Source organism: Ochotona princeps, chromosome 15, assembly GCF_030435755.1.
Source record: "Ochotona princeps isolate mOchPri1 chromosome 15, mOchPri1.hap1, whole genome shotgun sequence".
Taxonomy (NCBI): domain Eukaryota; kingdom Metazoa; phylum Chordata; class Mammalia; order Lagomorpha; family Ochotonidae; genus Ochotona; species Ochotona princeps.
In genome coordinates, this window is record NC_080846.1 from 5,270,807 (window position 1) to 5,288,497 (window position 17,691).

Genomic DNA, 17,691 nt, shown 5'->3' on the forward strand with positions numbered 1-17,691 from the left:
TGCTGTAATGAGTGAAGTGATGTTGTCAGGGAGAAAAGGGAAGGTTGGGGAGCTGGATATGCCTGTCGTGTTGCTCCAGGGGGATGAGACGGTGGCATTTTCGATTGCCAGGGATGGATGGATTCCATTGGGTCATGCAGAATGTAAGTGTGTCCAACAGAAAATAGCAAAGTTAAGATTTATACTGTAAGCTATTCTTAAAACTGCCTGGTTAGCAAATGAAACCAGCTATGAAAACACCCTGGTTTCCATTCACAACAAGCAAGAGAGGCTGGTCCCTTCCACGGCCCTGGCCTCATGGCACCCAGTTCATTCTGTGCACCTCATTCCTAAGGGTTTCAGAGGCAGGATTTTCTTCAGAGAGATCAAAATCAAACCATTCATTGGGGTGAAAAAGATGAGGGACAGGCATTTCTCTGCAGATTTTTGATAAACTCCATGAGTCATCGACCCCTTCAAGAGGCTACTGTTTAGAGAAAGAGTAGAGGGGAAGCAGTACTTCCAGCCAGTCGCAACTGCCTCCTTTCAAAGGGCAAATGAAAAACCAGCCTGCTCTGTAACACAATTTTTCAAATTCTGTGACAGAGGGAGAAAGACAGTCTACTCACTGCTCCCCCAAAAGCTAAACACGGGACTCTCAGCTTCAGGGTCCCAACTACTCACTCTGTGAGAAGGCAGGGGAGCCATTCTGAATTATTCAAAATGTTGCCTAAATTGTATTATTTATCAATTCCTGTTCCTTTAGTAAAACAATTTGTTATTTAAACAAAGATCAGAAATGTAAATAGCCAAATGGAGTAGAATTCTAGGAAGTACTATTCAAATAAATTCACACTTGAGAAGCAGGGAAATAGTCTATTATTTTGTTCACTCCATAAAGATACTGCCAAAAAAGGATGCACCATTTTACACTTTCTTTGGAAATCAAATAAACTGAATTACTTCCATTCAGAACACTGAGCCTCACAGCCTTTGCTAAAGCATAACATAAATTTTGATTAGTCAAGTGTGAAAACCTACAAAGCCACCTTTCTCGTCCCTCCAGTAAGTTGCACTATAAATAGAATCGATGCATTAACAGCCACCAAAGCCAATGCTGAGCTCCAGGACGCCTCCGAGCCTCCAACATCCGCATCCCCAGCAAACACGCCTGGGGCAGCTTTCACCAAAGTGCTTCCGACCATGGTGTGTAATCGAACCCTTTTTAAATGAACTGTGACTCACTGTTTGCTTTCTTCACCAGGGGGCGGGGTCTTGCCATGCCCTTCCATTACAAAATCCTCCTGTTCCACCTGCAAAGGCAAGCGCCACACGTCAGCAGCAGGCAGGGACCAAGAGCAGATTCCCTCCAAGGACCGGACGGCTCTGCGACCAAGTCATGGCCACTTCCCTGTGAGTGCCTGGAACGAATGGCTGGGCCACTGGTCGTCTCATTCCAGGTTTGCCTAAATCACTTCTTGGGTGACCAGATTTGCAGGCTGAGAAAAGGAAGCATGTTGAGTTACAGCTCCTTTAATGGTGACAGAGGATTGGCAGAACACATGAATCATGAGAAAAGGACAACCTATTAGAAATAACTGAGAGAAAATTAACACATAAATTGTCCCAAAACATGTTTTACAATTATCAGCTTGGCTAAATTTAAAAAGCCAGGCAATGCCAAGTGCTAAAAAAAAAAAAAATCTGGAGTTCACAGAAATCCTCCTCCAATCCTAGATGGAGTTGAACTGGTACATGTGAACATGCATTTACAGTACAAACTAGCAACACGATGCACTTCCGGGTATATACCCCAGAGAAATGAGGATATCTCCATGCAAAAATACTTACCACATGTGAAAATGTTTACAACAATATTATTTTTTAAAAATATTTATTTTTAGTTATTTGAAAGGCAGAGGTACAGAGAGTGATGGAGATACTAAGAAAGATTCCAGAGCCCAGCAGTGTGGCCTAGTGGCTAAGGTCCTCGCCTAGAACACGCTGGGATCCCATATGGGCGCCAGTTCTAATCCCGGCAGCTCCACTTCCCATCCAGCTTCCTGCTTGTGGCCTGGGAAAGCAGTCGAGGACTGCCCAATGCATTGGGACCCTGTACCCACGTGGGAGACCTGGAGGAAGTTCCTGGTTCCTGGCTTTGGATCGGCACAGCACTGGCCATTGTGGTCACTTGGAGAGTGAATCATCGGACGGAAGATCTTCCTCTCTATCTCTCTTCCTCTCTGTATATCTGACTTTGTAATAAAAATAAATAAATCTTAAAAAAAAAGATTCCATAGATGCTGGTTTACTCTCCAATAAACACAACAGCCATGACTATGCCAGGCTGATGCCAGGAGCCTGCAACTCCACTCTGGTCTTCCATGTGGGTGACAGAGACCCAAACACTTGGGCCATTTACTGCTGCCTCCTCATCTACACAGGAAGGGAACTGGACTGGAAGCAGAATAGCAGGAATTTGAACTGGTACCTCACATGGGGTGTTGGTAATGTAGGTAGTGGCCTAACACACTGTTCCACAGTGTCAACCCCCAAAATAGTATTATTTCTGACAGAAAAAAAATACAGAAGCAAACATCTATTGACAATAACATGGATAACTGAGCTATGGTGCTTTCCAACAGAACACTGCATGAAGACGAATAAACCACAGTTACCGTTCTCAACCTGGATGACTTACAAAAACGTGATTCTGACTGAAAGATGCAGATCACAAAAGAATACATTGAGTATGATCTCATTCATGTAAGGCTGAGATAGATAACACTTTCAACCACACAGACAGGTCTTTTTTTTTAACATTTTACATTTAATTTTACTTCAAAGTCAATATTACAGAGAAAGAGAGAGAGATACAGAGCTTCCATCTACTGGTTCACTCCCAATGGCTGGAGCTGAACCAACTGAAAACCAGGAGTCTGGAGCTTCCTCTGGGTCTCACACGTGGGTGTAGCACTTGGGCCATCCGCCTCTGCTTCTCCAGAGCATTAGCAGGGAGCTGGATGGGAAGTGGAGCAGCTAGCAATTGAGCTGGTGCCCATACAGGCGGAACCACAGTCCTACACTGCCAGTTCCACAGGTGAAGGATGAGCCTGTCCTACATTGAGCCCAACATGTATTATTTTTTTTAAAGATTTATTCATTTTTATTGGAAAGCCGGATATACAGAGAGGAGGAGAGACAGAGAGGAAGATCTTCCGTCCGATGTTTCACTCCCCAAGTGAGCCGCAATGGCTGGTGCTGCGCTGATCCAAAGCCGGGAACCAGGAACCTCTTCCAGGTCCCCCACACGCAGGTGCAGGGTCCCAAAGCTTTGGGCCATCGTCGACTGCTTTCCCAGGCCACAAGCAGGGAGCTGGATGGGAAGTGGAGCTGCCAGGATTAGAACCGGCACCCATATGGGATCCCGGGGCGTTCAAGGCGAGGACTTTAGCCGCTAGGCCATGGCGCCGGGCCCCAACATGTACTATTTTTAACAACTGAAAAGAAGGATGCTCAACATCACTATTTATCATAGAAATGCAAGTAAAAACTATGAAACATCATCTCACCCCAGACAGAATGGCTACTATGAAAAAGATCGCCCCCCCCAAAAAAAAACGGGCAACAGATGGAGAAAGTGGAATTCTCATCTCCTGCTAGTAAGAATGTCAATTAGTACAGTCCATAAAACACAGTAGAATTCCCTCACCAAACTACAAAGAAAACTAGTATATAATCTGAGGATTATATCCTCTTCTGAGGATATAGATGAGAGAAATCAGTGTACTGACACTGTAGCCCTGTCCACCACAGCCGAGGCATGAGTCAGTCTAATGCTGGTGGGCTCAGGAGTAAAGAAATATGGTTTGCGTGCCCAGTGAAATATTTTCCTGCCCTTAAAAAAGAATGAAATTCTGTCATCTATAGTAACATGGATGAACCTGGAAGATACTGTAGTAAGTATAGTGAGCCCGATACAGAGGGATACGCAGGGCTGCAAGGGAAGCAGCCTAGTGGCACAGCGCTACCAGAGCCGGGAGGTGCTGGGGAGCAGGAAGCGGAGGTAAGGGATGCCTGCTCTCCAACAGCAGGCACAGAGCTAGGCTGGGAACAGGAAGCGGAGGTAAGGGATACCTGCTCTCCAACAGCAGGCACAGAGCTAGGCTGGGAACAGGAAGCGGAGGTAAGGGATACCTGCTCTCCAACAGCAGGCACAGAGCTAGGCTGGGAACAGCTAAGGAAACATTTCAGGGCAGCAAATAAAGGGGGTTCTGAGTGTTTTCAACACCAGGAGGTGACAGACACACCAGTTATCCCACAAATACGTATTTTTTTTAAAAAAAGAGTCATTTCAGTTACTTGAAAGGCAGTTACAGATGAATGGATAAGTCTTTTATCTGCTGTTTCATTGTCCAAAATGACTGCAATGGCCTAGGCTGAGGCAGGCTGAAACCAGGAGCCAGGAGCTTCTTCCGGGTCTCTCACACAGGTCCCAGGGGGGTCCAATCAGCCAGGTCATCCTCTGCTGCTTCCCTAGGCACATTAGGAGGGAGCTGGATCGAAGCAGAGCAGCAGGAGCTGAACAGGCACCCACACGGGATGCTGGCGCTGCGTGGGACCATGGTTTGACCCAGCAGCACAGCGCTGGCCATTTGTACAACTTTTTTTTTTTTAAAGATTTATTTTATTCTATTACAAAGCCAGATATACAGAGAGGAGGAGAGACAGAGAGGAAGATCTTCCGTCCGATGATTCACTCCCCAAGTGAGCCGCAACGGGTCGATGCGCGCCGATCCGAAGCTGGGAACCAGGAACCTCATCTGGGTCTCCAACACGTGGGTGCAGGGTCCCAATGCATTGGGCCGTCCTCGACTGCTTTCCCAGGCCACAAGCAGGGAGCTGGATGGGAAGTGGAGCTGCCAGGTTTAGAACCGGCACCCATATGGGATCCTGGCACGTTCAAGGCGAGGACTTTAGCCGCTAGGCTACACTGCCGGGCCCCATTTGTACAACTTTAAAGAAGGGAACAGAGGCCAGTACTGCAGCACAGCGGGTTCTGGGCCTCCCTGCCAATCCGCCAATGCCCACACAGGTCTGGAGTTCCGGAACTCCAACTCTAAGCACTACCACTCCCTCCTTCCACCTGGGCCTGTGAGGAATCTTGGCTGTGCCCTCTGGTCCCAGCGCTCTCCTCGTCCTGGGCTTGTCCAACACCCCACTTGCTCTAGGAAAACACACACCTTGCCAGTCCCTCACTTCCTTCTCTTCTACTCCTGGAGTGCAAAGAGCAGCTGACCAGTCACACAGCTGGTTCCACTTGCACTCAGCACTCACACCAGCACCTCTGCCTGTGAGGCCCTGTTCATCTGGAGTGCAAGCGTATTTCCATGTGACCTTCAAACTGCAGTCACAGTGACTTTTCTAGGAAGCCTCTTTCAGCGCTTCCTCTTCTGACCCTCCCAGGTGCCCTCCACATGCACTCCAGAGCCCAGGAGATGCTCTGCAAGGCCTCCCGCAGCTGTGACACCCCTACCCCGGGGTGGTGTGCCCTCCACATCCACTCAGCAAGGTCTCCCGCAGCTGTGACACCCTGCCCCCTGGGGTAGTCAGCCTAGCAGGGAAACAATACCATCTTTGTGTGCCTGGCCTGGAGGGGGCCAGAGCCTCCCTGGCTGGCCCAGGCTCACTCAGCACTTCCGAATGCCTCTGCTGTGCTCCACCAGGCTCAAGGACTGAGCCCTCATCCTACCTACTCCACCACATTCTTTTGGGGGGGTCGTGGGGGCTGACCTAGCCACTACCATTTCCAAGTCCTCATGACTGACCTGACATTTACACATTTGTATTGAAGCAGTGCATGCACATGATTTTGGAAGTGAAATAACAACATCACAGGGTTAGAAAAAAACGAAACGCGCTCCACTGTCGCCTCTCGCCCACAACACGCACCTTCCCCTCCTTCCCCAGCCTCCCAATGCTCACTCCTGGATTTTGTTTAAACCACTATTCAACACTTACAGTGCCATTACGAAGCAAAATAATAGGTACAGCAGAGTCGCATAGAATGGTATAATTAAATTTCCTTTCTTGTATAATCTTTGGTTTTCCCTGACACTAACAATTACTACTTCCTCATTGTATTCTTTCTCTCTCCACGCTCCCCCCATTTTCCTCTTTAGGAGCTGTTACATCTTTCCCACTAACTCTCCTCTTCATCACCTTAACAATGTGAGATAATCGGTTATAAACACGTGAAATGATGTTAGCTTCCAGCGCTCGGTCCAGGAGACACAGGGTCCTCAGGGGCTTCCCTGCTCCCGTCCTTGCTGGCAGCAGTGCTGGTTCCCCGGATGTCTGCCAGGACAAACCCTCCACCCCGTCCATGAATTCCCTCCTCTCTCGAAGGCACAAGGATGCTTTCTAGATCCTTTCTCTCTCTCTTTTAAAGATTTATTTTATGTTATTGCAAAGTCAGATATACACAGGAGAGACAGAGAGGAAGATCTTCGGTACGATGATTCACTCCCCAAGCAGCTGCAACAGCCGGAGCTGAACCTATCCAAAGCCAGGAGCCTGGAGCCTCTTCTGGGTCTCCCATGTGGGTGCAGGGTCCCAAGGCTTTAGGCTGTCCTCGACTGCTTTCCCAGGCCACAGCAGGGAGCTGGATGGGAAGCAGGTCACTGAGATTAGAACCGGTGCCCAAATGGGATCCCGCTGCATTCAAGGTGAGGACTTTAACCACTAAGCTACCATGCTGGGCCCAGATCCTTTCTCTTTCAAGGTTCACTCCCATTGTTGTGGAGCTGACTTTTCTGAGGTTTTGAATGACTAAAATGACCTCTTTTTATCCACAAATAATCCTTCTTTCACTCATATTTTTTAATCTTTTAAAAAATATTCATTTATTTGTCCAGAAAAAAGAGCTACATAGAGGGAGGGAAAAGTCTTTCATCCACTGGTTCACACTCCAGATGGCTGCAGCGGCCAGGGCTGGACCAGGCTGAAGCCAGGAGCCAGGAACTTCCACCAGGTCTCCCACATGGGTGCAGGGTCCCAAGGCTTTGGGCCATCATCTTTCACTACTTTTCCCATGTACCTCAGCAGGGAGCTGGATTGGGATGAAGTGGCTGGGACACACAGGCACCCACATAGGGTGCCTACATCACTGATGGCAGCTTTACCCTCTACACCACAACACTGGTGCCTTTATTCACATTCTTCCCAGAGAAGCTGAGCTAGTCCACACTTTGCCTCTGTGGTCCTGCAGTCTGATGGTCCCTGTGGTCCAGCTCCAGGGGAACTTCCAAATCATCATTGCTAGTCCTGCTATTCTGGATGTAACCTGCTTCTTCTCTCTATGGACTTGCTAGGCTTTCTTTTAATCTTTACTTGTCTAAAAATGCGAACCACCCAGGAAGGCTCCTTTGTTCCCTAGGTCCTTGAATCCAGAAAATGAGCTTCTTAGAACTCAGAGCATATCATCCAATCATCCAGTGTCCAGTCATCCTTGTCCACTCACTGACCTTGAAGAGGCAGGCCCTCATGCAGGTGGTGGAGGCCCCTGGAGAGTGTGGACAAAGGCAGCTGGGTTGCTCACCACAGGGAGATCCCAAGGGGCTGTGGGGAACCCTCAGATGCCTCTATAGGAGATCATTGCCACGGAGATGTCCCCCTTAACCCTCTGGTGTTCCGGCACCGGCTTGGGGGAGGAGCTGACCCAGCCCTATTTCTGCAAGCTGGCTAGCTCACGTCTGCCCTCAGCCTCGCCTTTCCCACAAGTCGGGGAGGTGAGCCACCTTCTGCATGAGAGGCAGGGTACCTAATGCCTAGATGCTTCCAACTTGCTTAACCACCTGGCTGCTTTTTGTGCCACTTCAAAAACTTTCTTATTTCCAAAATGCTGCTGGGTAACTTATCTGCTTCATCTTCTTGGCTAATACCTTTTGCCAGTTAAAATCATTTGTAAAAACACTTTTAGTGGAGTTTTACACAACAGATTACAAACCTACCATGTCCAGGCCTAATCTTTTGCCTCTACTTTTTCTGCTCTTCTAAAACTGCTCTTTTCAATATCAACAATAGAGTTTCCTTGGTTGCTTCCTTTCGCAAAAAAGTTTTAGACTTTAAAGGTTGTCTGAGTCATAACTGATGCTAACAAACTTCAGAAAATACTTGGCAAATAGGATTAAAGGGTAAGTTAAAAGGTCATTAAAAGGCAGGCCTGTGGCCTAATAGCTGAATCACTGTGTCCCATAGAAGAGAGCCATGGGTCCACTTTCTGGCTCCGGCTCCTGACTCCAGCTGTCCACCAATGCAGATGGTGGGAGGCAGCTGGGAGGACTGAAGGAACTGCACTGCTGCCACTCATGTGGGAGTCCCGGACCACATTCCTGCCTCCTGGTTTTCACCCCGTTGAACATTTAGGGGTGAGCCAGCAGGGAGTGCTCTTTCTGTTTCGGCGCTTCTCAAATAAGTACATTAAATAAATTTATCTTGGTGTGAAAAGATTTGAATGTTCTGTAGTTTTTCATAACATGCATTTTCCATTAACTTTTTGCAGATCCCCTGGACATTAAATTCCAAGTATTTAAAGTACACAGTGTGGTAAGCTTTTGACATATCTATCTCCTACCAACCTGACCTGCCGAACCACACACACACACACAAACACACCCATGGAAACATCAACAAAGACAATGACATATCTCCTATCCCAAACAGTTTCCTCGTGTCATTCTTCTTCCCCTCCTGCTCTCCTTGCTCAGGCAGCCAAGGACGCAACTTTCCGTCATCAGCATTTGCTTTTCTTCTGGAGCTTATCTCTAGCCCGTATCAAACAGCACAGCCTCTTTCTCTGTCTGGCTCCTTTCACTTAGCATAACTGCTCTGAAACATGTGGTTTAACATTCTGATATTTCCCTTCTACAACTTAGCAAGTATACCATTGCTCTGCATACATTACGATCTGATGAATGAATGTGTGGTGTTCCCAGACTTTGCTATTACAAATGAAACTGCTATGGATGGTTACTGAGAAGGTCTAATAAGAATGTATGTCTTTAGGAAGAGTCAAGATGGTGGAACAGGGTGAGAACACGTTTAAACAGATGCAGAAACAACTGTTAGGGTGAAGCAAAGACAACACATTCCAGGAAATAGGAGAGGACAGAACAACAGCAGAGGGGTACTCAGAGACTGACAGACACAGGAAAGCAGCAGACACAATGGTGTGGTGTTGCAGTGACTGATACCTCAGCAGCATTCAGCAAACAGCGATCTGAATTGCACCGGTAGCCGGAACTCCACTAGCAACAAGGTGGGAAGAGCTCAGGAGAGAACCCAGACAAAGAACTGCCTGGCCTGCTGGTCTGTTTGATTTGAACAGGAGCAGAGACTGAACAGCAGGTCCCAGATGGGCAGTATGGGAACAGGGTAGATTTCACAGCCTAGTCCTCCCCCTAGAGCTGAATTGGGCGCCATTTTGTTTAAGGAGGCAAAGGCCACAGGACAGGACTGCAGGTGCACTGAGCTGGAAGTGAACTCATTTCTGGCTCAGTGAGCTGCCACAACATGGCATCCTACAGGTTCCACCCAAGATAGGTCTGGGGAGCCCTGAGACCTCATGGGTAGCCCCCAGACCTGACAGACAACAGATCAAGAACTCCAGTAGTGGCACATAAGGTGCCATTTTGTACAGTGTGGCAAAGGCTTTAAGACTTCAGGGACAACAGTGAGCTGTGCATGTGCTGAACTGGGAGCAAACTCACTGAGCTCAGTGCATTGCATTAGTCCCACATGGAAAATAACAATGACTTTGGCATCATTCAGATCAAAATAGGTCCGTGTGGCACCCAGACCTAACAGCCCAACAGGTTCCTGCAAGATCACCACCAACAACAACCTAGCTATGTACGACACCTGGTGTCTCCCTAATCCTGGGACCTGCTCCAACCGGAAGTGGGAGAAAGATTGTACAGACAACTGTGCAGTCTCAGCATGCTATCACAGGAGGTGGACACTGCTGAGCCAGGAGCTGTGGATACAGAAACCATGGTGAAAATCTAACATAAGAACCCAGACCTGGAACTTGCTGGAGGGAGTGGCACAATTGGCTGCAAACAAAGAGCCATGTACCTACTGCAATAAGTAAAATCAAACTGTAGACCTGTGGGTGACACAGCTTAAAACCTGCTCCAAGGAGAAGACTCTGCTAACCAGAAGTACAATGACCAAGAGCAAAAGAAGAGGCAAAGGCACAGTGAATATTACTGAAGACTCCCCTGCAAAGGAGCAAAAGCCTATGCCAACCTCAGAGTTCACTGAGGAAGACATCGAGAAAATGAGGGATATAGAATTCTAAACACTTGCTATAAAACATCTTATCAACAATGAGAAGCACATAAAGCAGACATTCAAGGAATTTAAAGAATATCTCACACTGGAAATGAATCAAATGAAAGCTGATATATCAGAAATGAAGAATACAGTGGAACAAATTAAAAGTATAGTGGAGAGTCTCCAAAACAGAATGAAGGAGGCAGAAGAAAAAAAAAAAAAAACTCAAAATCTGAAGATATTTCCTGTCACCAGGTGGAAACAAACAGAAAGCTGGGAGCAGAGCTGAATCAAGCTAAAAAAAAGTATTCAAGAATTGAAACACACTATTAAAAGGCCAAATATAGGGCCTGGCGTGGTGGCTTAGTAGCTAAAGTCCTTGTCTTGAACACGTGCCTGGGATCCCATATGGGTGCTGGTTCTAATCCCGGTGGCCCCACTTCCCATCCAGCCCTCTGCTTGTGGCCTAGGAAAGCAGTTGAGGACAGCCTAAAGCCTTGGGATCCTGCGCCTGCGTAGGAAACCTGGAAGAGGTTCCTGGCTCCTGGATTCAGATCAGCGCAGCATTGACAGTTGCAGTCGCTTGGGGAGTGAATCATCAGATGGAAGATCTTCCTCTCTGTCTCTCCTCCTCTCTGTATATCTGCCTTTCCGAAAACAATAAACAAATCTTTTAAAAATGGCCAGGTATCCTGCTCCTAGGAATATATCCAAAAGAAATTAAAAGTACATATGAGAAGATCTGCAATCCTATATTTACAGCAGCACAATCTACTGAAGTATATCTACTCCATGGAATATTACCCAGCCATTAAAAAGAATGAAATTATACCATTTGCAACTAGATGGCCCCAACTAGAGACCATTATTCTCAGTAAAATAAACAATTCCGAAAAAGACAAATACCATATGTTGTCTCTAATATAAGGAAACAATCATGCAAATTGAAATGTATTGTGGTGGAGTAGACTACCATATTCAGACATGAAGACACAATGCAACATGCATCTCTGCTTTCAAACAAAAGACTCCCAATGAAAGTGTTGGACGTATCTAGACAATGGGATGATGGACTACCTGCTATTTAAGTATGCTCCGACATTGCTGGTACGACAATGTCAGACAGTCCATCATCCCATCATCTAGATATGTCCAACAGTTTCACTGGGAGCCCATTTTTTGTTTGGAAGTAGGAATGCATGTTGCATTGTGTCCTCATGTCTGGATATGGTAGTCTCCATTACTCCATCGCTATACATTCCAACTTGCATGATGGTTTCCTTATATTAGAGAGAACATATGGTGATTTGTCTTTTTTGGGATTGACTTACTTCACTGAGCATAATGGTCTCTAGTTGGGACCGTCTAGTTGCACATGGTATAATTTTACTCTTCTTAATGGCTGAGTAATATCCCATGGAGTAGATGTACCACAGTTTCTTTAACCACTGCTCTTTGGATGGGTACCTGGATCGTTTCCATGTCTTTGCTATTGTAGATTGTGCTGCTGCAAATGTAGGATTACAGATCCCCTTCTGATGTGCAGATTTCATTTCTACTGGGTATATTCCTAGCAGCTGGATAGCTGGGTCATATGGCAGATTTATTTGCAATTCTGCAAACACTCCCCATACTGATTTCCACAGTGGTTGTATTAGCCTACACTCCCACCAGCAGTGAAGGAGGGTACCTTTCTCCCCACATCCATGCCAGCAGCTGTTGTTAGTTGAGTTTTGGATGTAGGCCAGTCTCACTGTAGTTGGTACCTCAACATGGTTTTCATTTGTAGCTCCCTAACGCCTAGGGAGCTTGAGCATCTTTTCATGTCTGTTAGCCATCTGAATCTGTTCTACTGAAAAATGTCTGTTCATTTCCTTTGCCCATTTTTTCACAAGGTGTTTTTTTTTTTTTTTTTTTTACTGTCCCTGGGTTTCTGAAGCTCTGTGTAAATCTTGGCTATTACTCCCCTTTTTGTAGTATGCAAAAAAATTTCTCCCATTCTGTTGGTTGCCTCTTCACTTTGCTAATCATTTCCTTTGCTGTACAGAAGCTTTTTAGCTTGATGCAGTCCCATTTGTTCATTTTGTCCTTGACTGCCGGTGCTTTTGGCATCTTTTCTTTTTTAAAGATTTATTTTTATTGCAAACTCAGATATACAGAGAGGAGGAGAGACCGAGAGGAAGATCTTCCGTCCAATGATTCACTCCCCAAGTGAGCTGCAACAGGCCGATGCACGCCAATCTGAAGCCGGGAACCTGGAACCTCTTCCGGGTCTCCCATGCGGGTGCAGGGTCCCAATGCATTGGACCGTCCTCAACTGCTTTCCCAGGCCACAAGCAGGGAGCTGGATGGGAAGTAGAGCTGCCGGGATTAGAACCGGCGCCCATATGGGATCCCGGCGCGTTCAAGGCAAGGACTTTAGCCACTAGGCCATGGCGCCGGGCCCTTGGCATCTTTTCTAAGAAGAATTTCCCTGTTCCTATTTCTTGGAGAGTATTTCCTATGTTTTCCTTTAATAGTTTGATGGTTTCTGGGTGTAGATTTAGGTCCTTGAACCATTTAGAGCTGATTTTTGTGTAATGTGAGAGGTGTGGGCCTTGCTTCTTAATTCTGCAGGCTGTTATCCAGTTGTCCCAACAACATTTGTTGAACAGGCCAGGCTTTTCCCCTTGATTGTCAAAGATTAGTTGGCTATACATGTGTGGGCTCCCTTCTGGTGTTTCTATTCTGTTCCACTGATCTCTGTTTCTCTACCAGTACCAGACTGGTTTGATGATCACTGCTCTGCAGTATATCTTGAGGTCTGGAATTGTGATTCCTCCAGCCTGATTTTTATTCTTCAGAATAGCTTTGGCTATTTGTGGTCTCTTGTGTTTCCAGATGAACTTTTGTACCTTCTTTTCTATTTCTGAGAAGAATATTTTTGGGATTTTGATTGGGATTGCATTGAATCTGTATATTACTTTTCGTAATATGGATATATTGATGATGTTGATCCTGCCAATCCAGGAACATGGTAAGTTTCTCCATTTTTCAATATCTTCTTCTATTTCCTTTTTTAATGTTTTATAGTTTTCATCATAGAGGTCTTCCACATATTTAGTTAGCTTAATTCCTAGGCATTTAAGATTCCTCTCCACTCTTTTAAAGGGGACTGTACTTACAATTTCTTCCTCAGCCACGGAATTATTTGTGTACACTAGTACTATAGATATGTGTTCATTAGAAAAAAGCTCCTTCTGAACTAATGTGAAATACGACATTATTTCTTTTAGTAGACAAGAATTGAAACCATCAGTGCATCACAGTTCAATGAGGTGACTCTGGTGCCTGCTCCTCAGCACAGTCCTGGTACAAAGGCCCTCCATGGATACCTGGAAAACGGCAGGAGAGAAGGAAGAGGGTCCAACATCATGGCTCAGTGGCCAAATCCTCTCTTTGAATGTCCGGAGATCCCATCAGAGCACCAGTCCATGTCCTGGTTGCTTCGTTTCCCATCCAACTCCCTGCTTGTGGCCTGGAAAAGCAGCAGAGGATGGACAAAAACCTTGGGACCCTGCACCCGTGTGGGGGACCCAGAAGAAGATCCTGGCTGTGGATCAGCTCAGCTCCAGCATTGTGGCCATTTGCGGAGTGCACCAGTGGATGGAAGATCTTTTTCTGTGTCCATCTTTCTGTAAATCTGCCTTTCCAGTGAAAATAAATAAATCTTTAAAAAATAAAAGAAGAAACCCAGGTCCTGCTTTCAGTGAGCAGCCTCCCCGACTTCCAACTTTAACTTCTTGATTGTAAGATGGAAAGTTTAAGTTCCCAACTCATCCCCTCGCTCAGCTCTGCCTCTGAAATAAATGCCAAGTCAGCTTTCTCCCACCGTAGCCATTAGGGTTTCCCACACTCTTTTTAGAGGCTGGGGCTCTGACAGCTGCTGCTCTGTCCAGAACACAGTTCTGTCGTTCACATCGGAGTTGTCCTTCCTCTGGTGCTCACCCAAGTCCTTGCTTGACTGCTTGTATACACCCTGCCAGGAACCCAACATGACGGTGCTTGCTTTTATTTCCTTTGTAATAATTATCACAACCTTTTATTATCATCTTCACTTATATTTATTTGGGTCTCTCACTAGAGTGCAACCATGTGGACAGCAGGAATTGTGTCTTTTTGGCTCACGTTGTATCCTCTTGCAATAGTTTTATTGGGAAAAAATTAGGTTTAGCTCACAATCGCTCCATAGACAAATTCCTTATTTGCCCTCAAAGGCAAATTTTTCTTCTTGTTAACAGACACATTACAACAGCATGGTGCTACAACAGTTCCTGAACTAACATAAAACCATCACAAAGATTAGGCTTCAAATAAAAGAGAAACACAGACCATGGGAGAGACCATAAAAACCCAAATTAAATTAGGACTAATGAAGCTGACATTATAAACCAATTTCTAATAACAGAAGCATCTACTTACTCAAAGCATAAAATGGATGTTATGTTCTTTTATTCTTTAGTCCAATTGATTCGGAACTGTTACGTTGCAGTAGTTAAAGAAAATCGAGATAGCTAGTCTTTTTTTCCCCAAAAGAAGAAAGTGGACACTGAGTTCATGGCATGATAAAACCTTCTATCTCAGTCTAGCTCCAGGTTCACCAAGCCATTTCCCAAGCACAACTTGGATTCTACAGTGTGCAAATGCTGGCCACAGCTAGGCCCAGATTTCCTTCATCCTAGACGTCCGCCAAGTAGTGAGTGCCACTCCCTCTTGAGCCCCTTCCTCTGTCCCCAGAAACCACCCTCTGCACTGCCTCTGGGAATCATCCATTTCACACATCCTTTAAATGAAACCAACCAGCCTGTGTCCGTCCACATCTGGCTTCTTGTACTTAGCGTGACAATGTGACACTGCTCCCGTGGAGAGGACCAGCCAGGGGATGGGGAAAAGCAGCAGCAGAGGGACCGTCAGCTGGATCCCACAAGAGATAGTGTGACGACGTTGGGAGCTGGTCAGGAGCCAACATGAGACTCCCTCAGGAGCTCCCAGAGAGATCGAAACAGCCCCGGGATGGGAAGAAAGACAACAGGAGGGTTTCGAGAGCTCCACATAGCCAGGCCAGAAAGGAGCGAGGCAATGCAGGACACAGAGATGCAGAGGCATGGGCACCCGTTGACACACAGGGAGGACAGGCAGCCCAGCTTTATATGAGAAAGCAGCCCAAACAAATGACCACCCAAAGATATACAACAGCAAAATGTCTATAAATCATCCGTGCCTGTCTACAGCAGGACTCAGGGCAGCTTTGTGCCTTTTCCCATATGTACTTCGGCCTTGTTTTAATTTTTCAAAGGATATGTAACTTCCATAACAAAATTAAAAAGACACAGTACTAATACTGTAAAAATGAACTGCAAAGTCTTCTATATAGCAGTAAAACATGTTTTCAATTTGTCATGTAGCAAAACAAAAATACATACTGGGAAGCAAAAACTCTTCTCAGTCTAAGGTTAAGTTCAAACTTAAACCAATCAAACTTCTCCTAAAACAAAATTCCCACTACGTTCCTCCCGCCTTTGCCAATGACCTCTGCATGCGCTGCGTGCTGACCTTGGAACTGCTTTCTCCCGGCGCCTCTCCTTCTGTGGTCTGCATGGCAGTGCACCCCGTGCAGGCTTCACACACACAGCCACCGCCTAGGAGGCAAGGGGAGAAAGAACATGTAAGGGATTCAGGCAAAAAAAAATTTTTTTTTTCTGTAAGTGTGGATTGAAATTCTGTCACCGAAGTCATTAGGTAACTTGTGTGTGTGTGTGTGACTGCGCGCATGCCTGTGTGATGACTGTGTGCATGTGTGGTGTGACTGTGTGCATGCCTGTGTGGTGTGACTGCGTGCATGCCTGTGTGGTGTGTATGTGTGGTGTGTGTGTGACTGTGTGCATGCCTGTGTGGTGTGTATGTGTGGTGTGACTGCGTGCATGCCTGTGTGGTGTGTATGTGTGGTGTGACTGCGTGCATGCCTGTGTGGTGTGTATGTGTATGTGTGGTGTGTGTGTGACTGCGTGCATGCCTGTGTGGTGTGTATGTGCATGTGTGGTGTGTGTTGTATGTGTGACTGTGTGCATGCCAGTGTGGTGTGTGCATGTGTGGTGTGTTGTATGTGTGTGATTGCATGCATGCTTGTGTGATGAGTGTGTGCATGTGTGGTATGTGTTGTATGTGTGACTGTGTGCATGCCTGTGTGGTGTGTATGTGCATAGACACATACACGTGTTAGACAAGAAGGAAGGAAGGCAGGATGTGGGACAGGAAATTCTCGCTACTTTGGGGTACAAGGATAGTGATGAGCTTTGAGGTGCTGCGTACTGAAAGCTCTCCATCTCCTTGTTTCACTTGCTCTGGTACAGGCAACCATGGAAATCTTCAACTCTTTGCAACACCAGGCAGCAGAGTGGAGCCCTGGCAGCTATGCTGTGGTGGCTCGTTTGTGACTGGAATCAAAGGGTATGCTAATGGATCATCTCAGCTGACTCCCCACACTAAACCGCTGGAGCTAGGCAACGGTCAGGAACCCAATCCAGGCTTCTCATGTGGGGATAGGAACCAAATTACCTGAGCCATCCCAGTGCCTCCCAGACTCCACATCACATGATGCTGGACTTCAGAAACCATTGCTAGCAAACCGAGGTACACAAATATGAGAAGCAGGTGTCTTATCACTAGGCTAAAGGCCCATTTAATCTGTTTTTATAGGTATAAAGCAAAATAATAAAAAGTAATTCTTCTGAGAATGAGTCAAGCAAAAGTTTAAAATTTCACCAATTAAAGTGTGCCAAAGAAAGCTCCTGAAACACTATTTGATGTGTTAATGCATTCATTAAATATGTAATTGTCAAGGAATAATCAATGAACACAGGTCTGTCACAATACAGGCATGATCATTTCTCAGACTGTCAAACACTTTATAAGGCTCACAGACACAAACCTTAAGAGCCCACAGGCCACTAGCTGACACATTTCTGCTATGCATGTGCAGAATGCGATTGCTTGTGCAGTCTCTAAAAACGCCCCAGGATCTGGCAATCTGCTCTCAGGCAGGGCAGGCTCTTCTAGGGCCAGCCTCCAGACCACAACGTCATTCCAGGAAGCTATCCTGCTGCTGGTGGATGGGAAGGGGTGTCAAGAGATCCACTCTGTGCATTGAACAGGGCTGCCTGGGAAAGACGTTTGTGTGATGTAAAGCTGACAAGTCGAAAGCTCTCAGCCTACAATCCCTCAGGCTCCAATGGGCCAACATCTCCCTGTGAGGCCCACAATGACACCCAGTGTCCCTCTCCTGTTAACCACAGCCATGAATGATAAACCTGCATTGCTCTTTCCCTGAGAATGAGA

The 17,691-nt window shown here is 46.3% G+C and overlaps 1 protein-coding gene across 4 annotated transcripts in view; it reads right to left on the minus strand.

The window, feature by feature from the left end:
- TNRC6B (trinucleotide repeat containing adaptor 6B) overlaps positions 1–17,691 on the minus strand; it is a 230,652-nt gene that overhangs the window by 144,805 nt on the left and 68,156 nt on the right. For 3 of the 4 annotated variants that reach the window (XM_058673240.1, XM_058673247.1, XM_058673243.1), the window contains 2 exons: positions 15,910–15,995; positions 1,225–1,292 (listed from right to left, as the gene is read on the minus strand). In XM_058673240.1, the coding sequence (XP_058529223.1) occupies positions 1,225–1,292; positions 15,910–15,954 (113 nt within the window). In that variant the 5' untranslated portion in view covers positions 15,955–15,995. Of the gene's footprint in view, positions 1–1,224; positions 1,293–15,909; positions 15,996–17,691 lie in introns of those variants that run through there. The other variant, XM_058673242.1, reaches the window with a different exon arrangement.